Source organism: Pavona decussata, unplaced genomic scaffold (genome assembly GCF_977016875.1).
Source record: "Pavona decussata unplaced genomic scaffold, jaPavDecu1.1 SCAFFOLD_238, whole genome shotgun sequence".
In the NCBI taxonomy this organism is placed as follows: Eukaryota; Metazoa; Cnidaria; class Anthozoa; order Scleractinia; family Agariciidae; genus Pavona; species Pavona decussata.
In genome coordinates this window covers 491064-517432 of record NW_028145643.1, presented here as the reverse complement: position 1 = coordinate 517432, position 26369 = coordinate 491064, and the positions used below count along the sequence as shown (strand labels likewise).

At 38.1% G+C, this 26369-nt stretch overlaps 1 protein-coding gene across 1 annotated transcript; it reads left to right on the top strand.

Annotated features, from left to right (window-relative positions):
• Positions 1-1433: 1433 nt before the first annotated feature.
• Positions 1434-24243, top strand: LOC146457616 (calpain-7-like). The gene is made up of 25 exons (XM_085091665.1): positions 1434-1681; positions 1938-1978; positions 2072-2188; positions 2321-2391; positions 3158-3334; positions 5891-5977; positions 6639-6701; positions 7393-7456; positions 8760-8845; positions 9859-9952; positions 10346-10456; positions 11569-11604; positions 12310-12427; positions 12910-13019; positions 13895-13945; positions 14080-14173; positions 17182-17281; positions 18237-18283; positions 18925-19013; positions 20616-20691; positions 21128-21264; positions 21659-21721; positions 21889-22031; positions 23053-23139; positions 23648-24243. Exons 1-25 carry the CDS (start codon positions 1462-1464, stop codon positions 23787-23789), a joined length of 2424 nt encoding a protein of 807 aa, XP_084947791.1. The 5' UTR covers positions 1434-1461; the 3' UTR covers positions 23790-24243.
• Positions 24244-26369: the final 2126 nt, after the last annotated feature.

The window sequence follows — 26369 nt, the reverse complement described above, 5'->3', positions numbered from 1 at the left end:
TTTGTATTTAGACTTTGGACAACGCAGGTCGTGCATCCTGCTCAATGAAAAGGAAAAAACGAAACAAAACAAGATGTATAAAAACTAAAAACACAAACCTAGCATCCGCCCTTTAATAAATGAACTTGTTGAAAGATGAAGGCCTTGTTGATGGAGTTTCTTTTCACTTATTCGTACTGTGTTTTGCGAGTTTGTGTGTTTTACGTTGTTTGGGGAGGATACAAAACAGAGGGAATATGTCAAAGCAGGATACTCCACCTTAGATTCCAAGTCAAATCTTAATTACTTTTGTTCGTACCAGATCTTTTTTCTTCGTGCACCTCAAATCTTTTCCTTCAGTTCGTCTGCACCAAATATTTTCATTCCCTCGCCTCTAATTTCCTACCGAGAAACTATCTGGAGGGTTCAACATTAACCCGCGCAAAATCTTTTCCTTCGCGTCAGCCCGAAACTTTGTCTTCGCTCGCACCAAATATTTTCCTTCCATCGAAACCAATCTTTTCCCTTGCACGCACCAATTTTTTTCCTTCGCTCGTACCAAAGTTTTTTCTTCGCTTGTACTGGCCCCAAGTCTTTTCCTTACACCGTACCATACATCTGATACATTGTATTTTACTGCTTTCAGAATAATTATTGCTTAATTATGTCTAAAACTACCCCGCTACGCGAAATTTTCTTTCTGGATTCCAGTGGGCCATACTAAGATTAGCCTCCCACGCAGTCGTTCTTAGGGGACTCGTATTACCTCCTCTCCTCTGTGGGGAGGAGGTAATACGATTCCCCTAAAAACGACTGCGTGGGAGGCTATGCTAAGATCTACTTTTGTCACATAGTCATAAACTGTGCAAATTAAAATACTTTTTTATGAGGAGGCACCGTCCTTAAGCCTATTGCTTTTTTGACGTTCTCGTTGCCGTTGCCGTCGTCAGTTAAGTTGCTAAAGCTCTCTATTATCCCTACGATACACATTTCCAAAACAGGATACTCTACACATTTCAATGTTTTTATTATGGCATCTCTGGAGGTAACAATCCTTCGACGCTGTTACGTAGAAAAATAGATATTCAGCAAGAGGGGTTAGGCCACTGACAGACTTTCACCTACGCGGCTAAGTGTGGAATAGAATGACTTTTGAATGTCTTGCGCTAAAAAAACCATGAAGCAAAATATTTGTGTGAAATTAATCGAGACAACAACAACAACAACAACAATTTATTTATTTACAGATTCAGATTATATAAAGGGCTTGTCCTGCAAATAGCCACAAAGCTAGTCGAGGCGGGATAAGACGAGCACGAGAACATAATGGAAAAAAAATGAATGAATATTCAAGACTTTGGAAAGCGATATCGGATGAACTGGGTAACTTACTTGCACGCATAGCGGACCTATTACTATTGTGAGCCCGCAGTGGTTGGAGAAAGCTCCACTCTCTTGCCATGCGCTCATGATCAAAACAAAATGGTGGATGTTAGGGAACTCTGCGAGGATGGCTACAGACTAGCGATACAGGCCGTCGATTTAGACAAGATCGGCAGCGGAGAGGCTGCGGCCTTCTTCTACATCGAGGCTGCGGAGGCCCTTATCAAAGCATTATCGTATGATCCAAGCCTAGACGTGAAAGGCAAAGCTGAGCAGTACATCCGGAGAGCTGAGGAACTTCGTTCTCTGGAACAAGCAGGTAATTCGTAACCAGCAATTTACTGGACATTTTAACCTACCACGAACGAACGGAATATACAGGAGCCTCAAAAAGCTGGATATTTGTCTGAAAGTTCAGACCTTTCTTGCAGCTGAATATGTTTTTATGTAATGTTCGTAAATTAATTTGCAAACAAGGAAGTGTTTTTCGTAACGTGAATAATATGACTAAGCATTATGTTCTGATGTATTAAATCACTTTGATTTTATTATTATTATTTTTTAAATTTTGGTAGGTTTAACAAGGACACCAGCCTCCCTGAAGTCTTCACAACAGGTAATTAGATAATTTTGTCTAAAGTGTTTCCTATAAAGATAAGCTTTACACATGTAATATTTTAATTATTATTTTTTCTGTTATTTTTTGTAGAATGGCGTGGAACGAGCAGAATTTCTCATAAAGCAAGCACTTTATGAAGATGAAAGAAACATGCCAAATGATGCTCTGCCACTTTATACTGATGCAGCAGAACTCTGCATTAAAACAGTAAATAGCTCTTTAATTTAAAAAATTAATATACTTTCCTCTAATTTAATTTACTGATCGATACTGCCCTTTACATGTATTCCAGTTTTTTTAGTATCAGATGTTAATCTTCATGCCTTATTTTTCTTACAGAGTAATGGTCTTCCAGATGATGACGACTTAAAGAAGAAACTTCACTCGCTTGCTAAACAAGCAATAGAGAGGTAACTAGTACGAAAAAAAAAAAAATAAATAAATAAATAAATAAATAAATAAATGTTTTGCAATGATGGTGCACACTTTATGGCAGTACATTATATACTCAAAAGTATATTTATTTACTGGTTCTCATCTCATTTATCTTGTGTGGCCTGAGGCCCTGAGTGCCTGTCCACGCTCACTAAATATTCATTTTCTTTTGATTTTTTTTACTTTTTGATACTTTTTTGTCTATCATCCACATTATTCAAAAACCCTGATGAAAATGGAGCCATTCAAAAATTAATGGTTTCAAAGCTGAAACTTTTGAAAAAATACTGTTTTGAAAATGTTTCAGTTTTAGTATGGACAGGTTAAAACAGGTCTAGAATTTTGAAAACAGTGATGTAAATAGGACCATATGCCATTGGTTTCAGTCCAGGCATGCAAAACGCATCTACAGTGTACAACCCAAGCTCTCGGAAGCGACAAGAATCACGTCCTATGAGAATCAATTAAAAAGACAATTTTGGTATAAGTTATGAGCAAATTGTCTTGTGAGAAGGTTTATTATTTCTATCATTATTTTGAGAGTTGCTGTATGCTTATACTGAGAGATTCAACTGTGCATGGATAGATGTAAATTAATGTTCAGTGTGGTTGGTAATGACCATTTTTTATAATGCACTCATTTGTATATGTTTATTTCAAATCTGTAATTCCTCTGTAAATTTGAGTTGTGATAAATAAATTATCTGAAATCATCTTTACATATCTCTGTTTTTCTCTCAGAGCAGAAGCAATAAAGGGGATTTTAAGCCGGAAATCTGCAGCCTCAGCAGCAGGATCAACATCAATTACTCATGGTGTAAAAGACCTCTCTTTGAGCTCTAACAGTGAACCAACCCCTGTTGGAAACTCTGGGGACAAGAGGCCTCACCTGACAGCCAAGGAACTGGATGTTTTAAAGTATGAATCATCAATGTTGCTGTCTCTTACTGTACATGACTAAAATACACTATTCATAAGATGTGATTTCACGGCTGCTTTAGTTACCTGCATAACTGCGATGGTCTCTCATTTATTCCTTGTTTTGTCTGCAGTTTAAATATACAAGTACATGATTGTATGAATTTTATATTCAGTGTTATTTCACTTCCAACTCATCACCTCTCTATGGGTTACTATAATGTAAATTCACAAAATGACCCGCTTGAAATCTGCTTAGGTGGTGGAGCACATGGGTTTGAATGCTGTTCAAACCTAAAGGCACTGTTATACTAACCCCCCCTTTTTTGTCAGTTTTTGGTGCAAATGGTCTCGCAATCTTGTCTTGCAATGTTTTTGCTGCAGTCAGCATTGCACAAAGTATAACTGACTTCTACATGTACTTCTTGTAATGGTTGTGGCAACAAAAAATGTGAGACATGTTCATTGTAGTGAATATTACACTTGTCTAGGCAATGATTCGTGCAGCCTGTGTCACATCAAAATTGTGAGACAAGTTGTAACAAAAATTGCCAAGTGTAACAGCACCTTAAATTTTTATCAGGCTTTCTTTTTGCAGCTGCATTAGTTGCATGCATAGCTGGATGATCTCTCATTTATTCATTCTTTCATCCATGGTTCTCAAACTCATTAATAATTCAAAAGCCAAAGACAAAGGAAATCATGCACTGTGACGTGTTTGGATATATGATGAAAAACTCCTCGTTTTTGAATCCTTAATTTCCCCTTCAAAATCAGTTTGTTTGTGAAGTTATATCAAACACTCGTCACAGTGTTTCATCACAACATCAAAAACCTCGAAGTTCGTCAAAAATACTGCGCTACGCGTCATATTTTCAACTCTCTATCACAATCACCTATGGACGAGGGCGACTTCAGACCTATCTCGTTGACTCCTTGTTTGGCCAAAGTTCTTGAAGATTTCGTGGTCAAATGGTTAATCGACGATGTCAAGGACAAAATCAACCCAAATCAGTTTGGATGTCTGAAAGGAACTTTAACAACGTTTTGTCTACTTGACATGATTCACAACTGGCTTACGTATCTCGACTCACCCGGACGACATCTCTGCCTTTGCTTTCTTGACTTCTCTAAAGCTTTCGATCGCATTGGGCACAATGTACTAATAGAAAAGCTTCTGGTCTTAGGCGTTCGCACATCTTTAATACCGTGGATTATAAGTTTTCTGACTAACCGCCGACAACGCGTTAAGCTGGCTGGCTTGATCTCTGACTGGCTCCCAATAACTGCCGGCGTTCCCCAAGGAACAAAACTCAGCCCAATATTGTTCCTGGTAATGATCAACAATAATTGAATATCCCAGATCCCGAATCTTGCACTTGGAAGTATGTCGATGACGTATCGTTGTGTGAAGGGCTTGTAAGAAATAGCAACTCAACTATCCAAGCTAGTCTCGATACCATCGCCTCTTGGAGCTCCAGTAACTGGATGAAACTTAACGCTAAAAAATGCAAAGAAATGCGGATTTGCTTCCTAAAGGATCCCATAGAACTCCCTCATTTGAAGATCGATGATCAACAATTAGAGCTTGTAACCTCGCATAAAGTACTTGGTCTGGTCATTCAGAATAATTTAAAATGGAACAATCACATTGAATCTATTGTCACCAAGGCTTCTAAACGCCTTCATATACTCCGAGTACTCCGTCGAGGGGGCGTTGAGATTAATGATCTAATTTCTATCTATTCCGCCCTGATACGATCCTTACTAGAATATTGCTGTGTAGTATGGCACCACGCTCTTCCCTCCTACCTCTCACAAGAGTTAGAACGCATACAGAAACGTGCGTTCAAAATCATAGTTCCCGCGCTTTCCTACTCAGAAGCTCTTCATTTCCTAAATTTAAGAACATTAGACGAACGACGTAGTGAACTTTGTGTTAAAACTCTTGAAAAGATCTCAAGAGGAGGACCTCTTGTTAAACATCTTCCAGTAACGAGAGAGCACATGCATCACTATCAAACGAGAAGCGCTAATAAATATACATTAATTAAATGCAGGACAGAAAGATTGCGCCATAGTTTTTTCCCAAGCACTATTTTAGCTTTCAACGATCTTTAGATTTTTAGACTTTATACTCAAGTTTTAACTTGCATAAGTATGAATTTATTTGTAATTTTGATATGAAACTTATTGTAACCCAGTCCCTCATTGATTGATTAACAGTATGTAATTCTTATAGTTGTACAATTGTAACCACATTGTAATTCAGATTAACTGCGATGATGATGGAATTAAACTTCTTTATTATTATTATTATTATTATTATTATTATTATTATTATTATTATTATTATTATTATTATATCTTCTCAATGTTTGATATGTGATGAAACACTGTGTCTCGTGTTTGATATATTTCTTCAAATATATGATTTTCATTTCTCTTTTGAAGTCTGATTAGTCTCAAAACAAATCAGTTTTATGGCAAGCTCATTGGTTCCATTCAGGTAACTTTCCTGTTTTTTTTTTTTGTTTTTGTTTTTGTTTTTCTTAGACGTACATCATACATAAATGGTAAACTGTTTCCCCCTTGGCTGGATATTGATCTCAAGGAGAGATTTGCTTATCCTGATTATTACAGGTATGGCTTATTTTGTTGGCATTTTTGTTGTGTCAAATAAACAAAGGCTGTTAATGGGAACTGGTCATAACAAGTTTGTTGGAAGAAGACTCACCTTGTCTGGGGTATGGGGGTTATCAAAGACACCACCTATCTCATGAACATTACCAACAAAATTTTATTGGCTTTAAAATTTGAGTTGACACAGAAATATTCAGCTAGCATTAGAGTCGTGATTGCTAAATAAACAAGAAAAGTGAGGTTTTAATCTCATTATCATTTTTACTGCTGGATAGAGAGGTGGCTATGCAACAAAGACACCATCTTTTGAGGTTGAGGAAGGAGGGGGGTGGGGTGGGGGAAGGGGTACATGCAGAGACCACCATCTATTTTGTGTCCTGTTCAAGTTTTGACCACTTCTTTAATTGTAATCCCTTGTAGTTTAAATTTGTTTTTGGTTTGGAATTTTTCATTAAAACCAGTTTGATTTATGATTTATTCATGAATCTGAGACAAAGAAAAAACAAACCTGACCCAAATTTGAACCACAACATAAATTCCCTATTTTTCAAAATGTACAGCTTCCTACATGGACAATTGCAATGCATCATGTGGTTTTCTTTACTCAGTGGACATTTTGTGATTTTATCACCTTGAAAATAATCATTCTTGTTAATGTTAGTGACAAAGATGGCCAGCTTCCACTTTCTCAGAAGCAAAGGGCACGTTTTGCCAAGTGGTTAAGGTAAGCCATTTTGCAATCTCCTAAAACCAGGTAAATTAAAATGTTTTAATTAATAATTCAAAGGCTGGAACTCCCTGGCAGCATAAACAATTTTTTATTTATGTTGAATTTTAGGTTTTTCATTTTTTTCTCAGATTTTGCTTTTACATTTTGTTTGCCCCATAAACCTGGTTTAATGGCCTTAGCTCCCACGAGTCTCCTGTAGCTCAGTGGTAGGGCAAATGAACTAGTAATTAATCGGAAGGTATAAGGTTCGACTTCTGATAGGAGCAGTCAGATTTACATTTGAAATGTTTTTCTTGCCGGCCGAGCTTGCGAAAGAGGCAAGAAATGAAGTTCTCGCACACTGAATTGGGAGGCTAGGTGTGAGTCAGGATATCAGATGTCACATTCGGTGATGTGATTCAGTTTTTGTTTTCTTGCCATAAGAAGCAACAGCTTTCTCACCCTGTCAGCCCCATGCCAGTCTGTCAGTGAGTCTGCAATCTTTGTGGAGTTGTTGAGTTGTCAATAAATGCTGTACTTTTGCATTCTTGTGTAGCAGACAAATGGCATTCAGTGTGTGAGAACTGTCTGTACTCTTATAGACAATAGCTACGAGCCAATTAGCATGCGAGAATTTTGACAGTTATTGTAAAAAAATTAGTTATACTTATGTACAGTCATGTTAAATAACATTATTCTTGTTTAGGCCACCAGAGCTGTGTGAGAACCCTGACATGATCTATGCTATCTCCAGTTTCAGCATCAAACAGGTGAATGATTCATGAAATTACGCTCGTCTAAACAAAATTGGATGTCATGATAAATTTGCTGTTCTTTGTCAAGGATGACAGTTTATGTAAGAATTTAATATCACCAAGTCTTTTGATCCTGAGATCTAACTTCAGACAGTTAGTAGAATTATGTTGATTTGTGGTAAGAGTGGAGAGTAATAGATAAATATTACCAGTGTTACAATGTTTATTTTGGCAATAAAAGTTGCACTAGGAGCCTCACTGTAAGTGCCCACATGGCCATACAGGTAACTTAACCTGGTTTTGTTTTTAGCATGAAGCAACTAGGAGTATTACTGCTCTCCCTGGATGGGATGTTAGTCCATCACAGGGTTATCCCCAGCAGTATGTCGCTGGTACCCATTCATACACCTGGGTGAAGAGAGACAATCACAATGTGGAAAAAAGTTGCTTGTCTAACTTAAGGAAATAACACAGCGATGAAGGGACCAACCTAGTCTTGAACCACCGATCCTCTGGTCTTCCAACTTAACATCCAATGTGCTTTAAACTACATCATCATCCCTACACTATTTTATCAATGAAAGTTGAAACATCCAAGTGTTGATGGAAGTGCTGTTAATTTAGAAGTTTGTTTTTGAGTGCAGAAGTTGCAGTAATGTTCAAACATTGACAGGAATTTCAGCATAAGGTGTTCACTGTGACAGATTTCAAAAGATGTTTTAACCCTTTGAGCCTCGAGTCTTTACAATATGTATGAAATTTAAGACATTATTTTTATCTTTTGGTGATTGTTTCCTTCATTCTTGATGTTTGATCAGGTAGTAATATTGTTAGGAAAAATTTGATTATGGCGATGAGCAGGCTTTGAAGGATTAAATTGTTGTTAAAAAACAGTATTTAGGGAGGCCTTGGGTGGCACCAAGCTACAGCTATCTGACTTGCAATTAATGTGTGTGGCGCTCAAGAGTCAAATTTGAATTTGGAAGTGTTGTTGATTTTTGTGGAGGGAGGAAAACCGGAAAACCCAGACTTTAAATTAAAACCCTTGCAACAAGGAAGAGAACCAACAACAAACTCAACCCGCATATGACATTAATGCTGGGAATAGAACCTTGAGGCCACATTGACCAGTGGGAGGCAGGTGCTCTCACCCCCGCTCCATCCCTGCTCACAATTAACCTTTAAAAAATGGTGAAAGTATTTAGACATTAATTTTGTTTATTTTATTAATTTTATTCCATAACTGTTGCATGTGAAAATAAATTATTTTAATTTGAATGTTTGATTATTTTTTTGTTTGATTTTTTTTTTTGCACAGACTATTGTATCAGATTGTTCATTTCTTGCTTCATTAGCCATCAGTGCTGCATACGAGAGAAACTTTAAAAAGACTTTGATAACAAGGTATTTTTAGTTTTTGAATAAATATTATGTAAAATTTGGATATAAGCCCTAGGCCCAGTAGTCACTGAAATAACACTTACAGGGGACTTATTTTCAGAGAGGAGGGTAGGGGGGGGGGGGGGGTTATCATTGAAGAGATTTTGCGTTTCAAAATTGGTTGGCTTGTGTAATGTTGTGTATCACATTTCAAAACGAGAGACAGTGAAAGATGCATTTTGTAGTCCTGTAACTCCAAACTGTATTTTTACGAATGCTTTGGAATATTTCACAGGAATCAATAATGTATCCTTGAATTGTAATCGGGCAGGAATTCAGTCATGGAAGTGCAAATGACTAGAATAAACTATATTGTACTATTGTAATCATCGGATGCATGTATGTAAACACAGACATTGATTAATATGTTATTAGTAAATTACATTAAGGTCACAGTCTAGTCCCATTGTGAAATGTCAGACAATGTGATATCATCACAGTTCATAAAACAGGTTCACTTGATACTACACAGTGTAAGAGGTAGATACATTCTACGGCTTATATTTGTTTCCTTTTTTTGGGGGGGGAGGGTTGGGGGGAGGGGGTGGGTGACTTGTTTATATTGGAGGGAATTTATGGTCTGAGATTTGAGGGCTTATATTTAGGGTGGGGGGTGGGGTGGGTTGGTTATACTGGAAATTTTTCAATGTTTTTACTTTAGTTGCCGGGCTTCATAATTTCAAGCTGTTCTGACCAATAGGAGCTGCATAATACCGAACTTAGTTATGCACAGGTCTTTGAGCAAATTAGTAGTCACAGTATTATTTTTTTTTATGTGTGATTTGGCCTCTTTTAAGAGGGAATGTTCTTGGTAGATACAGGAAGTTACATGTACATTGAAGAAACAGGAATATTATTTAACTATTTTTATTTGTCGCAGCAGTAATTTTAATTTTAAACTCATTATGCGATGGTTTTGCTCACCTGATACATGAACATCATTGTAATACAGCTGTATTAATTTATACCTTTTTCAGCATAATTTACCCACAAAATCGTGCAGGAAAACCAGTTATCAACCCATCTGGAAAATACATGATCAAACTGCGCATTAATGGAGTTGCAAGAAAGGTATTTAGCATTAAAAGGAATGTTGGATTTGAAGGATGAGGGTAGAATAAATATACATGTTTAACAGTGCTGTATGCTGTACCATTGGCCACCACACTTGACAAAGTTTTTGACAAGTCTGTTTAACATCTGGTTAAAGAAATTTCCACTGGCTTGTGTTCCAAGTGGATAAATTTAACACATCCAAGAACTGTACCCACCTCTGGGAGTTGCAGTTTATTTTTTTCTGGTGGGGGGGGGGGGGGGGGTAATTTCTTTGAGGTTCTAAAAGCAATGTTTCAGGAAGTTTAACTTCCCTTCTTTTTGCATACTGCCCAAAAAATATTCTTTGAAGACATTATCACCTCAGAGAACCACTAAAAATTTTATGGCTTCATTTTCTACTCCATACAGGTGATTATTGATGACACGTTACCCGTGGGAAGAGATGGTGAACTATTATGTTCCTACTCAAACAATCGCAATGAAATGTGGGTCAGTTTAATTGAGAAGGCCTATCTTAAGGTCAGTTAAACATATTTGGCTTTTACTCATTTGCTTGTTCTTCTCAATGTCTCTTAAAAAGGCGTTGTTACACATTGAAACTTTTAGCTGAAACTTATGTGCAACAGCGCTGCGAAACAAGTTTCACAAAGTGGTGTTACATGGCGAAACTCTTGTTTTTTCACCACTGCAACTGTTGCGAGCCGTTGCAGAGGTAGAAAGCGGTTCTACTTTTTGTGAAACTTGTCTCGCTACGGAAGTTCAAAAAAGTTTCATGAAACTGACCATGTTACATGGTTCAATGCCTGCTGAAACTTGTTTCGCAGTGCCATTGCACACAAGTTTCAGGTAAAAGTTTCAATGTGTTAATGGCGGTCTTTTTAAAGGAGACAAGAATCATTTGTTGTGTGAGGGTTCAACTTACTTATGAGCAGTACTGTAGATATACCTGTAGTGCACTTTTAGTACACATATAGTGGAGTGTTAGGGCACGGGGGTATGCTGCCACCTTAGCCTACCACAGGAAGATGGTTGCTCCCACCCACCAGAGTCTGAGGTGACACCTTTAGCAAGTGTCAGCAACCTCTAAACCACCCTTGTTACAAGGGTGGTTTACAAAACAAGGGCAGGTGGGGCTCTACAGCCCTGGTCAGCAACCCTCCCAGGAAACAGTAATTCCAAATAACAAACCTGCTTATCAGCTATGGGTTAAATAGCATGAGGAAGGATACTTCAATAAACCGGCCACCTGTACTTGTGGGCTAAGTAATATTGGCTCTGAAAGCCACAAAAGTGGTCGAATGCATTGCAGTCAGCTAAATGAGGGAGGGAGGGAGGGAGGGAGGGAGGGAGGGAGGGAGGGAGGGAGGGAGGGAGGGAGGGAGGGAGGGAGGGAGGGAGGGAGGGAGGGAGTGAGTGAGTGAGTGAGTGAGTGAGTGAGTGAGTGAGTGAGTGAGTGAGTGAGTGAGTGAGTGAGTGAGTGAGTGAGTGAGTGAGTGAGTGAGTGAGTGAGTGAGTGAGTGAGTGAGTGAGTAGATATAGTTTTAACTTTTGTGTTCACATTCCTCCTACAAAAAGGCAAGAGAGTGGAAATCGTTAACATTTCTAATATTTTGTCTGCTATTGTTTCCTAGGTGATGGGAGGATATGATTTTCCAGGTTCTAATTCTGTAAGTGGATTTTTCAGGGGATTTATTTTTTGTTCTGATAATAAGGATTAAAGTAAAACATCTTCATATTAATTGACTCTTCAGCTGCAGGCTCAAAATGGTTGACGTCATTGCACCAAGTTCAAAAAGCAAGTAATCCAGGCTCATTTGCCAATTGCCATTAGACAGATTAAGAATTACGTTTACAGCAAACTTAATGGCAGAAATGGCCACGTGATCATGTTTACCCTGTATTTGCTGCTCGCTGTTTGTAGTTCTTAGTAAAACTGAGTAGTTTTGTGTTAGCATCGAAGGTCAGAATTATTTTGCACTATTCTCATCTGTGTACTAATTTTTTCGAGAAAACATGAACGTGAATCTCATGTTTGCTGTAAATGCGATTCTAAATGTCTCCATTGTAAAAAAATTCAAGGGTGAATCTCTTACCCTCCCAAACTACCTTGAGGACTTGTATCAACATACAACCCCCCTCCCCTTTCATAACATCTTGGATCTGTCGCTGCCTGTCTTTCCACAACCTTCGCCAATCAACAATAAATTGTATGTGATGGTTTTGGCCCTTAGAAGTCTGGAAAAGCAGAAAGAGCATGTAAAAGAGGTGTCAAAACCTTAGGACTTATCAACTGTGCCATGCAATATAATACAATGCTTTTTGCATTTTCCAGCTGACTCTTTGAACAGCTCTGTTTCTTTTGATTGAATTAGAGTATTGACCTTCATGCTCTCACGGGCTGGATACCAGAGCGCATGTCCATCAAACGGAACAATCCTGCTTTCAATGAGAGTATGCATTTTGATCGGCTCTTGAATGGACTGAGGAGAGGTAACTTGTATTTGAGCTTTCCTTTGTCACTCACAGTGATTAATGTTTTCCTAAAGATATCATTACAATCTCTGTGAAAATTGTCACATCACACGTTAAACTTTAATGTTCACACTAGTGGGGACTAATTGCATATTTAAATTTGTCACGACAGGCTTTTTTTAACACACACTAAAGAAACGCTCTTATTATCATCTCAATCTACAATCGAGGACAAAACTTGTTAAGAAAAATGCGAATTTTGTGCATACATATCAATCTTCTTAAGGAAAACACTGCCTGGAGAGTAGCAAGCCTTCACTCCCCCCTCCCCCTCACTCAATGTAGCTTAAAGGCCGGACAATGACTCAGCCTGTTTTTCAGCGGTGGACTAACATTGATGAGGGGAAGGGGGGCTGTGTTGTTGATGTACACTGTATCACTGTAGCAGTCGAATTTGCAGATCAACTGAAAGTTTCTTAACAGTTTGTGCATGATTGTAGGTGACTGTCTCATCACAGTGGCGACAGGACCCTTGAGTGACAGCGATGCTGACCGGGCGGGACTGGTGTCTACTCATGCCTATGCCTTGTTAGATATGAGAAAAGTCCAGGTGATTTTTGTTTGTATGACAAAAAAAATAACAAGGTAAGGATTGAGAATCATAGCAAATGAGGATAAGATTAGGAATGGAAATGGGAATCGGACAGGGAAGCAAATGAGAAAAGAATTAGAAACCCCTGGTGTCTATCTTTGTTTAATCACTTTATCCTGTTTCACAATAATAAAAGGGGTAGGACCAACAAATGGACTGATAGCGGCAGCCATTGGCACCTGTATAAGCTGTTGTCCAGTCATATTTTCCAACAAAATAATTGAACAGACACATCTTGTTGCCCATTTATCCAAACCATCATCATCATTGCAAATTTGATTTGAAATACAAATGAGAATGGGGATTGTGTTTTGAATAGGATTGCGACATTATGGGAATAACAATAGGAATGAAATTAGGATAGTGAACTGGATTGGGATAAGGAACTATAATAATTTGTATGTTCAATGATGGTGACATTCAACATTGTTGCTATAATTGAAGGGTGTTAATGACTTTTTTTGCCTTTAAGTTGAAATTGCTCTGGCAAAGAAGCCCCACTTTGGCAGAGAGACTGGTTGTCATTGTGAGGAACTTTGCTGCGTATTTAATTCTTGAGCGAAATGTTCAATCATTTATTAGAAACGCAAGCAACCTGCACAAAAGAGTTACGGACCCTTGACTGATTTCTTTTGTTCACAACTACTGATGCTTTGCTTGACTTGGTTCACTCTCGTATACAAAACAAATCAGTTGAGCATTGGTATCTTTTTGCTGTAGGCTTTTTTCGGGGCGGTGGGAAGTCACCCTGGGTTCATTCCAGCCTGCCTTGAGAGTTTCACCATACACTATATCTGCTTACTTATGGAAACACCTGGTCTGTTGTATTTCAGGGACATCGCCTCCTTCAACTTAAAAATCCCTGGAGCCATCTAAGATGGAAAGTATGTATCACTTCGCTAATATTTACATCCATTGTGATGGGCCAGATTTGATAACTTTGGTGTTGGCTTTTGGTAGGCACTAGAGCTTTGCCTCAAGTAAGTTACTAAGTAATATGTGTGTTTGCATTTCACAGGGAAAATTTTCCGAATCGGACTCCACCAACTGGACACCGGAGCTTCAACGAGCGCTCAATTATGACAGGAAAAGTGCCCTTCAAATTGATAATGGTAAAATTACCTCAGTTATTTATTTAAAAAAAATTAATAAAGCTGTATATAAATTAATGTGTTGCGACGTTTCGATGGATTGAACATGACTATCAAGAAAGCAAGTGACAATCAAGTGCAAACTGGGTGTAAATGACTGTTCAAGTAACATTCTTTTGATCTGTGCTAAGTACAGGATTGGCCACAGGAATAGCAGTTCCTATAGCTAAGCGCGTGTAAAATACCTGCAAATATGGCAGTTTTACGCGCAAAAAAAAAATGCTTAAAAAGTTACACGAATTATTGCACGCACCTTGAATTACACGCAATCTGCGTGTACATGTAATTTGACCTAAGAGAAATCGCAAAAAAAAAGCTTTGGGCAATGTAAGCTCTAGACAGGAACGGTAAGAATCTCAGAGTTCGTATTCCAATCTTTGAGAAATTCAGCCTCGTTTGTAATCTTAAAATAATGTTTTATCTTCGAATTATTTCCGTAAACCGTCAATAGACCATTTCCGAGTTGCTTTGAACCTCATTATGAAAGCGAGGCTAAGTGCAAAGTTTTTGTTATGAAAATCAGTTTTCATTCAAATGCAAACAAAACTAATTTTCATACAGCTATGTAGCCTGCGAGCAAGCACTCTTGGGGGTGGGGGGCGGGAGGGAGAAAGAGGAGAAATCTCTCCTCTTTCTCTCTCCCGCCCCCCACCCCCAAGAGAGCTTGCTCGCAGGCTAACAGCTATGAAAAGTTTTGCACTTAGCCTCGCTTTCATAGTGAGGTTCACAGCAACTCGGAAATGGCCTATTGATGGTTGCATGTAACGTCATGGCGGCCATGTTGGTTGACAGGAACAATAAGATTTTTGTGTCTACGGCTTCTAGAGAAGCGTTGACACTATGTCATCGGGTTGAGTGAAAGAGTGAAAGAGTGTAAGAGTGTAAATGCCACAGGAATCCCAAATTGAATCCTATCGAAAGCCGACGCTAATCCTCGACTGACCGAGATCTAAGCGATTATATTTCTGGATCAGGACAATGGCGACAATACGGTAAATGATGTTTTCCGATGTTGATTTGCTTTTTACAAATAGTCTAAGTGATGATTTGAACCAAAATTCTGTAACTTCTGTAATTTTCATCGCAAACGTGCCCAAATTACTGCGAGTGATCGCTTTGAACAAACACGGAGTGTCTTCAAATTTTACATGCGTGTTTGCACGCACGCAACTCTAATAGCAAATGCATCGTTTATTTCAATAAAATGTTTTGTTGGAAAAGCTTTTGGTTGATTTTTGTGTCTTTGTCAATTCATATATGCGTTTGAGAAGCGACAGATGCGTAATCAAGACAATTTGCATAAGCGGGTTGAAATTTGATATGCCAAAGGTCTTCATCAACATGCCGTGAATTTTAGCAATTTTTGCGTTCAAGTGTGTTTTTCGGCAAATGATTAATAGGTAACCATATTATTTTACGTCAGAAAACATTTGTTTAATCATTCCAGTTTAATATACAGTTAAGTTTGGAAGCCAACGATATTTATTTATCTACTGCGCATTTTACGACAGGAGTCAAAGGGTTAAAGAATGATACTTGCCATTCATAAGTTCAGTATAGATTAATTAATAGTTTCTGTTGCATTTTATGCCTACGTTTCAGATTAGAACTTTGTTTTCAGTACTTTATGTTTAGAACTTTGCTGCATTGCTTTCAGTACAAAGTTGTGGTTCACGTTCTAAGATTATATGATATATTGTTTATATTAGAATAAAGTTACAGTTCTCTTCATACAAAATGTTTGTAGTAAACGATACCAGCGTAATCGCAATCTCACCAGTATTCTGTGCAACATTTTTACAACCATTTTTTTTATCTCTATCCTATTTCCACTCCTCCCTCTTCGTTTTCATTTCAGTCTTATTTCCCTTTTCTTCAATTCTTTTTTTATCACATTTCTATACCAGTACTGCAGTAGACACATGCAGTCTGAGACTGCCTATTTTTCTCCTCTGCGAGTTAACTTCCATTTTTTTGCAAACTATGTGAACAAATTTTCTTTTGTTTTGTCCACCATCGTAACATGTCAATTTTTGTATTTTTTTGCTGAAGTGTATGACTAGAAATTCAGCTACCGTGTAGCATGAAAATTTTGCGGGTTCTAATTTTTGCGGATTTTGCGGATTTACCTCGATCCGCAAAAAATGAGTTCCTGTAGAAAGAAAAAAAAACCCCGTAAGATAAAACGCCGCAAAAATTAACTCCCTTCAATCAAATTAAAACTCCGCTTTTAATAGACCTGTACCACTGGGGTGATTACATAAGACTTTTTTACGTTTAAAAACGTTAAAGTTATCATGATTTTCTATTGGGAAAAGCAACCAGAGCTTGTGCGATAGTCTGTATCGCAAACAAAAAAATGTGTAAAGCACAGAAAATGTCAAGTGTACAGCAATTCAGTACATTAGATTGGCACGAATGGGTCATCTGAAGGAACACCATTTGCTAGGGCGTCTGCGATGCCACATTATTATTGCTGGGTTTTTCTGCATGTACTGATTAATCGATCAGCCAACGCGACGGAGGTAAGCTCACGCATAAGTAACTGGAATGCCCATCTCAATTGCAATGTCACTGGTGTTTTGCCCAGCGTTAATCTCCTTCTCAAATTCTCCAGCATACCATCCTTGAAATTTTCCTCTCATGGAATGTTTACAGGGACGACTTACTGATACATCAAAAAAATCGCCAATCCGCAAGATAAAACTCCCGCAAAATTTCCGTGCTACACGGTATATGTTAACAAGTTTTAGTGTTTTGGGGTTTGCAAAACAACTTTTAAAAATCTGAGGTGGGGGAGCTACACTTGAAAAAATGTGAACCTCGTGTTTTTAAGTATTGATACACGCCATTGTTAGTAATGCTTTTTATATCAACAAAAAAACATACATGTATATCAATTCATCTACAATATATTGCAAGCGAAACATCGCCTCACCACCACCATGTCTTTTTCTCTCTTTTGTTAGGAGTCTTCTGGATCAACTGGGAGAGTCTTTTGCAATTTTTCGATGTGATTTACATGAACTGGAATCCTAAACTCTTCAAATATCGCTTCGCTCTTCACTCGTGAGTATCCACCAGCTTGGTTGGTTTGTTTGTCTTCGTGTAGTTGAGTTCTAATGTTTGCTTTGTGTTTCTTTCCTGGCCTTACTTAACATGATCGAGAGGGATGTATGTTAAAAAGTGTGTATGAAGTCTTAATTGCTTGATGGATGGTTTACATCAAGTTTCAATTGAAAGCACTTTAATTAAAACGTTGCTCTACAAACACCTGCTAAGGTATTGCCCGTTCCGAAGTTCATAAAGGGACTGGGCTCTAGATACACACTGTTCAAATTGCATCATATAAATAAATGAACTTCGTCACCAGAGCAATCACCTAAAAATGAGTAAGTTCACCAAGTTTGGTTATCTTTCACTGCATATCAACCAGGCTGTGACCTGTCAAAGGTCTCGCAAATTCCATACAAATGTCTCCAATTCTGAGATGGGGTCCCCCAAATCCATACCACGTCTCTCCATTTGTCTGATATTTGAAAGCCTTCTACATGGTTACAATCTTACGACAGAACCTCAACCTTGGTAAACTGACTGATGGATTTTAATGTGATCTTTCTTGTAATGGACTCCAATTTCTGATAAAATGAAAATTTAAAAACTCTTCCCCAGTCTCCATTTGAATTCCGGAACGGGCAATTAGAGACGCTTTTCTTGTTTCCAATGGAAAGACAGGATTGTCGCTAAATTTAACGTCGGGAACTTTTGCCAATCCAGAGTGACAAGAATCCTATTTCAAGTTAGCCAGATTTGTGAGGACGTTGATCATGCAAAATTCCAAAAAGTGCAAAGATCATCTTCCAAAGCCATGTGGTTTGGCATATTTGCTTTTCAATGCAAATATCTCAAATTGTACCACACTACAGATGAAAGATTACTGTTTAGTAGTAAAAGGGTTGGGGGCAAGTCTACCGTGTTATGGTCTTAGACAAGAAACTGAACTCAGTATGCTTTCTCCATCTAGCACTTGGACAGCTGCTGAAGGACCAAAGAAAGACGTCTACAACATTGGTAATAATAATAATAATAATAATAATAATAATAATAATAATAATAATAATAATAATAATAATATAATTTATATAGCGCCTTATACAAAAGTTCTAAGACGCCTCACAATAACAGAAGAAAATAAAATAATAAAACTTAAATTGCCTAAGAGGTAAGATATCTTTAAAAAATATTAGTTTTCAGAGATAACTTAAAGGTACTGACACTGGAGCTACGCTTAATATAATTAGGCAGACGGTTCCATAACTTGGAGGTACAAACAGAGAATGCTCGGTTTTCAGATTTGGTAGAGGAAGTTGAAACTGTAATTTTCCTATTTCAACAGCCCGTAACACATAATTTATCATAACACCATAGGAAAATGCTACACAACGGTTTTTTTTTTTCAGTTTGAATGGCTATACTTTAAAATTGGATCCACAAGTTCGAAAATTAGAACTTCAGAAAAATGTTTCTCAATACGGTCGCTCACGCTTTTGTGATTTCATTTATGTATTTAGAAGCTGGAGCCAATTTGCACGGCCAAATAGACAGCACATGCCAAAATATTGTTATTAAACTGTGATACTTTTCTGTTTATATGCGAAGTGAAAATGACAATTTGAATAAATAAGTAAATAAACAATACACGTGGTTGACAGGTGACAATCCACAGTACAAGCTGGAGTTGATGTCATCCGACAATGACGCTGTTGTATGGATTCTGCTCACCCGACACATCACCCAAAAGGTATGCTTTTGAAGCGCAGTCTTGTTACACTGTATCACTGAGAGGAGAGGAAAGTCCGGTCAGTTTTGTAAATGACATGTGCCATTTTGAATACCCTGTGAGCAGTGGTTTCTCCAGCGGAGTGTCCGCTGGACAAACCACTGCTCGCAGGGTGCATTTTGAAGGGCTGGCTCTACAAATATTTACGCCTAAATTTCAAATTCTGAAGCTGGTACGCGCCAATTTAAAGCACTAGTCATAACCAGATGCTTTCTTTTTGCGAATTGTGATTAGGACTCAGATCTGGCAACAGAACATCTAAACATCTGGACCCTTTTGCTAAAAGCCCGATTTAGCTAATCCTGGATTAAGAAGAACTTTGGTTCGAGTTTTATTACACGTCAAGAAAGACTTTTCAAAAAGATTTTTGTCCCTCAGTTTGACTTTGACTTTTCTTTACCACAAGCTTAACATTAGAGTTTAGAAACAATTGTAACGAGCGAGCAGAAAACCTCGGTTAACTTTTAATCGTGGATTAAAGTTAATCGGCTTTCGAACAACCGTGCCCTGTTGACCGCCCGGCCGATAATCCTCTTCATTGAGGGGTGGAAAATGTTGGAAAATAGTAATAATTATCCTTTGTTCACGCTTTGTAGGACAGGTAATAAAAATGCATTGACACCTAGTAAAAGGATCAGGTATGCGTTCCCCAAAGCTCCCGAAAAGCTTTCGGCCTTCGAAAGGTATTAATTTTTTTTCTTGTCCCTTTAAATTTCTAAAGATTGCCGGTTGTTTCTTAATCTTGGGAAACTTAAATGTTTTTGCTTTCAAAATTATCAAAAATTGAATTTTTGGTAATGAATTTTGTGAATGTAAAAGAGTTTTTCGGGAGGTTAAGGAGCCCGCATACGCCAGGTTTTTAAAGTCTTTCGTTTAAGTCTCAAAATATTTTTGCTTACGATTGTCTGTATAATTCCTGGCTTTACGGAACGACATCTTCGCTATTTTATAACATAAATTGTCAAACTTGGCCTATTTACTCCTTTTAATTAATGCTCTTTGTAGCAGTGTGAACTGTTGGATTTTCATTACGTAGCCTACAAAAAATTTTGAATTACCTTGATAATTGTCTGTAGATGCGCCCTGAAGGTCGAACCTGGGAGTGGGAAGCGAGCGCTCTCACCACTGCGCCAACCCTGACCCCTGTTTGATGTTATTAGTACAATGCGCATTAACCTTGGTGTACTAGTAATTGTGTATTAATGTCTTTGATTACTAGACATCTGTACTTCGATTTCGATTTTGCAATTCTAAGATAAGAAATAATACTGTTTTGCAACGTAAGAATTATGGTCATTTTAATATACTGGTACTTTACTTAACTCTGTTTAACTTTATTTTTGTGTGTAGTTATGTGCTTTTGTTCTTGTGTCCCTGACCTTAACATTTAGATATCTTTTCTTACAGCTGGCTGCCTGGCATTTTTAACTTTTAGGTTATTTCGGGCAGCCAGCACCCCTATCATCTATTGTATGTATATATTTATATTTTCTGTTGTAATAATAATGGGGTGAAATAAAGTATTGTTATTGTTATTGTTATTGTTATTGTACCATCTGACAGGATGATTTTGCAGAGAACAAAGAATTTATTACAGTTCATGTCTACAAATCAGATGGTGGGAGAGTGTTTTATCCAGGTAATTGAATTACCTGTTTGTTTCTTGGAAGTAAAGTTTTTTTAAGAAGGAATATATTTTTAGGGCTGAGACAGCAGACAGGCGTCTTTGATAAGACGTTGTGTTTCAACTTATCGATAATGATCGGTGATTTCACTTGTACATTTTCTAATTTATAAAGATCCTTGCAATGCTTTCTGTGTATTCACCAGTTGCAAATCAAGAGGCTTGCAAAAATTCATGGTTTGAACGAGAATCCTAAGACCGATGGTTCAAGTCTTGTTTAAGCCAAAAAAAAAAACAACAACAACAACAACAACAACAACAGCTTCGTCATTCTTGTATTTGCAACAACTGAATTTGCTAAAAGCACTGTCAGGGTATTCTTCTCCGCAGTTCTCTTTTCTGGTAATCTCCATATACTTGATTTTATTTCAATTTTTATTTGTCCTTTCAGATAACCCGTTCTTAGAGGGCACCAAAATCAACAGTCCGTTTTACTTGGCCAAGCTCAACGCTCCCAAAGGAACAAAGCGATTTACTCTCGTTGTCTCTCAGTACGAGAAAACCAACACCATTCACTACACTATCAAGGCATGTCCACCTACATTCCACTTGATAACTTCATCTTATCGTCCTATTTTATCGTTTGTCAGTTAAAAGCTCTTTTCCACTGCTGTTCGGAAGCAATTAAAACTTTCGTTTCATTTGTTTCCGTTTGTTGCAGGTTTAAATACTCTGCAACATTGCATTCGTTTTTGCCACAGGTCACGTGTTTTCCCGCGCTTTTGACAGCTTACACGTTTTCCCGCGTTTTCTGCCGGTTACACGTTTTCCCACGCTTTCCACAATTTTTTTCCTACGCTTGTCACGTGTTAGATGTTTTGCTTCAGGTTTGCTTGGTTTACACCATCGCATCTCACCATAGTAACCATACTTGTCTTAAGATAAGAGACGTTTAAACTTTGTTGCTGTTGTTGGACTGCAGGTCTTTTCATCCACTGAATTCCGTTTATCCGCCGTTCCTGTCCCATACACAGCTGAAAAACAGGTATGACCGGATTAACTTGTTTACTCGACCAACGAAATTGGGGTTAAATTTCTTGTAATAAAAGGCTTATGTTAAACTCTTGTACAACGCATGATCACCTCTGGCTCCAAGTTTAACTTTTAATTTGTTCATTTCCCTGACAATACTCTCAAATTGTTTGTGTTCAGGTGACTGGTGAATGGAAAGGCAATCTAGCTGGCGGATGCCCCAATTACTCGTCCCATACCAATAATCCTGTTTATCGTATGCAGCTCAAACCATCTTCGCCTACAGAAACAGCTGAAGTTTTGCTTAAACTGCGTGGTCCGAAGTAAGTGTTGATTATGAAGCAGTTTTCCAGGCATGCTTTAACAAGTGCTTTTTTTCAGGTGAATATGAGGAAAACCCCTACGCGATTCCTACACGAGTCGAGGCAATTGCAAGACACGGCATAGTTCTCAGCAACCAAGATTTGTAACCCACTGTGAAATACGTTACCTTTGATGTGTGACTTTTTCTGAAGTTTTCATTGGTTAAAAAATTGGGCCATGACATGTTCTGCAATCATTTAGAGGGGAAGCGTTGCAAGTTTTGTACCATTTTACATTTATTCATCGCCATGTTGGATGTCTTTGTGATAATAGCGACCTTTGGGTTTGAGCAGGAGTACGCCGGACTTTCAAATTTCAAACAAGTCATGTCCCCAGAGCTCTTGCCCTTTCCTGTTGCTTACCAGTAGAAAAGTAGTTATCTAAAGCATGCTAACTGGATTTGAGAAGTCCTACTTGAACTTAATCTTGTGCTCTTACTCAAGTGGAGAGCAGGGATTGCGCAGTGGTGCGAGCACTCGCTTCCCACCAATGTGGTCCGGGTTCGATTGCCGGACTCGGCGCCATATGTGGGTTGAGTTTGTTGTTGGTTCTCGTCCTTGCTCCGAGAGGTTTTCTCCGGGTATCCCGGTTTTCCCTTTTCTTCGAAAACCAACACTTCTAAATTCCAATTCGATCTGGAAAGTGTCCCAATTTGTGCTCTCCGCTAAATTCATTGACTCTTAAATAAAGTTATTTATTTATTTATTTATTTATTTATTTATTTATTTATTTATTTATTTATTTATTTATTTATTTAAATCTAAAGGTCCCTAATTTTCGTCTCAGTGTTGAATATAGGCTCGATTACCAGCCGCTGTTCGGGAAAATGAGCCCGCACTCAGGATCACAGACCGGACCCGGGAGACGGCGGAAATCGAGCCTATGTTGAATATTGTTCGTCCTGGATTGTTCTTACATATGTAATTAGCGCACCTCATCCAAGTTAAAATTACCCTTTTGCTTGTTTTTATTCCTTTTTAGGCAATTTTCAGTTGGTGCAATAATTCGTTCGGTTGACCGCGCCTCAGATGGGAAACCTGTGTACGAGGCTTTCTCTGACACTTACAGGTAATTAGATAGCCAGCAGTGACAGAAGTCTTCCGAATGTTCCCGACCACTTCCGATAATGCCCGCCGGTAAAGGACTCGGATTTTTCTTAACATTGCTTAAAGTGTTGATCGCTATGATTTTTATAATAAGTTGCGGTTTTAATTTCATTTGGTAACTTCTTTGTCATAATCAATTAGAAACTTTAGAAGCTTAACAGAATAAAAGAAAGTAATGGCTTTATGACTTAAATAAAATGAAATACCACGAGTACTCTGTATGGCAAGTAAAAAGTCGAAGCAAATTTCCAAACATCGTGGCTTTTTTTTGCCGATTGAGAGATCAAGTTTAGGTCGATTTCTATGTCGAGAAAACAGACACACAACGCTTAAAAATCAGTTTTCAGTACTGAGATTTCCTGATGTATGAGATATTTCTCTTAAGACTACATTTCTCATCTGGGAGCTCATGGGTATGTGATTGTCCTTCATGACCACGACACACATGTGATGAATTCATTCTATTTCAGGCCTGGCTTTTACGTGCAGCAGCTGACCAAGGTACCTGCTGGAACATATGACGTGATTCCATCTACATTTTACCCAGGACAGGAAGGACCTTTTATAATGACGATAGCAGCGAGCTGTAAGCTAGCCTTGGCGAGGAAGTAGAAATAACACAGCAATTCATCCTGAGATGGACTGGACACTAGCCAGCCTTGCAGGCGCGGCTGCTTGGCGAACGCACCTTGTATTGGATCGCGTGCAAGCATCGGGGAGAATTCTGGAAGAAGTACATCGCAAGGGCTGTCGCATTGCATTGTATGAGTCCTTTGGGGCTAGACTGTCGACGGTGTCACAGATCCCGTTAAAATAGCCAATATCTACGTCCTGCTTCGGACAAAAACAGGTTTTAAGAGGTTTTTGGTGGTGACGGCGTGCGTTTTTGAAATACTGTTAGGAGATAACTTAGATAAGAATTACAAAAAACCAAGCGCCCCTCCCCTGTTAAACAGGACTTAATAGCCATTAAAGAGGGCAAAATAGTTGAAAAAAGGAAGAAGTCTTTAAAGCAAGGAAAATAGTCATAGATGATAAAGAATTTAAGGCAATCTACAACACAAACTCTCTCAAGTTCTTCAAGATTTATGCTGTTGTACAAAAACTGCAGCAGAATCTCGTGTTTCTAAGGAGGGTGTTTTACATGGATATAAATTCAGCCCGGTTCAATTTCGTGAATCTGCCTTCGTTGACATGATTCCGGTCCAAATCCTCATCAGTACCTTTTCGGGTTCATCCCGGTACGAACCTCATACCCGCGTCCTTGAACCGCGGTATGGCTGGCTGTTTGTTTCGTATTCCCTTGCATTTTCATTCTTTCATCACAGAACAAAACAAAAGGATTTAAGTAAACGGAATGTAAAGTTGAATCTTGCACCGGAATTTGAGTCGTACCACCAACCCATGTCATGAAAACACCCGTCAAATAGGCCTAAGAGAGTATATTTAAAATTTAATTCACTTTAAAGTATAGTATTTCGTCTTACCGAAGCAAATTTCGGAAAGGATAGTCAACGATAGTCTACGAGTCTAGTAATAGACGATTTTTACGACGGCCGCGTTTGAGGTATAGAACAATAAAACATTGTTTGCATAAAACTAAAATTTGTTTCCCAGGGGAAACTTGTTTATTGTTTTGGCCGCCGTCAAAATCCTCTATACAATAATGAATAGAACTCGAGTGTATTCAAATGCAGATTATATATTTTCTGTAAATTAGAAACTATTTTAAAGTAAATTGTTAACTTAACAAAGTTTTGAATACGTAAATTATAACAGCAATAGCAGCACCAACAGTCACACAATTGGATTGACTTTGCTGGTGTGGAAAATTGCCAAAATTGTGGAATATTGTCGAAGACCGTCCGGACAAACAAAGCCTCGTTCCCAGGCCGAATCGCGCTTGTCGAGTGAACCGAGCTACTTGTCAGCGGCTTGGGAGCGAACTCAGTCGCGCGAGACCTGAAAGAAAATGGCAAATTTATTCCTGATCGGGGAGCTTTTATCCCTGATTTTTCGGCTGGAGAAAAATTTGCTTTCCAACGAAGAATCATCCAATATTTTGGACATGTGGTCAAGATGTATACCTTCAGTCTCAAGCGCTCCTTCCCGATCAGCTTAACGGGTGACGTCACGTTCGACCACGTGCCAAAGATGGGAACGAGGCTGACCCAAACATGAGCGTGAATGATAATGAGAGACTAGCTCTTCTTATCCGGTTTAAAACCAGCAATTACTGCGACATAAACACAAACATAAGGAAAGAAAATTTTTGCAACTGTGCTTATACTTTACACGCCGAGTCCTTTTTCACGCTGACCGAATTACTGTTGTCCTCACGTCGCTAGTGACAAACAGCCGTTTTAAAATTTAATAATGTCATTACATTTATGTAAATGGTTGTGAACAATCTTTTTTTTCGATGTTTGCTTTCAGCAGTATACTACAATTGTGATCTTTGATTTTTCTCTTTTTTGCTCCTTTTTGTTTTTACTTCTTGACCCAAACTTGGAGTAAGTCATTCAATCGTGAGTCTTGAAAGAAAATATAAGTTTTCATTGATCTCGCGGTTTCTTTTAGATTTCCCCGCCATTTCATCTTCTTTTGTTTCGTTTGTAAATTTGTTTTTCTTAAATTTGTATTGTAAAGTATGGCAAAATGAAATGAAAAAATAAAAACTTTAAAAATTTCCTTACATCCCTGAAATCAGATTTGATCTGCTGAGATCTGCTTGAAGCTACGTAGAGATTTCGTTCTCTTTTTGACGCCATTAAATTTGCAGAACACATAAAATCCGCCATGATTTTTAATATCCAGTAAAAGATCTTAAGTTTATGTATGGCGCATGTTTGATCATTTCACAAAAAACCTAATCAGTGACTTCTCCGCAGACAGACTAAAGCTGAGTTTCCATCGGCTTTTTTCTTTACAAATCGCTAATTTACAAATCAATAGTCGTTTTGGTTCAGGGGCGATTTATTTTGAAGTGTTTGAATAAATATTGTGATTACCATTTAAATGTACTGCCTGGGAAGATTGACGCATGTCACAGCCGGGGACGAATTCAATTTCACTTGTCATTGTATTTGCAATACTCGTCAGATGGTGATTTTACAGCAATAAATCGAGAATTTTACCCCGCGGAAATCGTACAGAAAGTGGTAAGTAAGGAAAAGTGTTAACTTCGATATC

Excerpts from the sequence above, each read along its gene's own strand:
- LOC146457616 (XM_085091665.1), top strand. The coding sequence starts at position 1,462 with ATGGTGGATGTTAGGGAACTCTGCGAGGATGGCTACAGACTAGCGATA. Across the intron at positions 1,979-2,071 it reads CCCTGAAGTCTTCACAACAG|AATGGCGTGGAACGAGCAGA; the intron begins GTAATTAGATAA and ends TATTTTTTGTAG. Across the intron at positions 13,946-14,079 it reads GGAGCCATCTAAGATGGAAA|GGAAAATTTTCCGAATCGGA; the intron begins GTATGTATCACT and ends TGCATTTCACAG.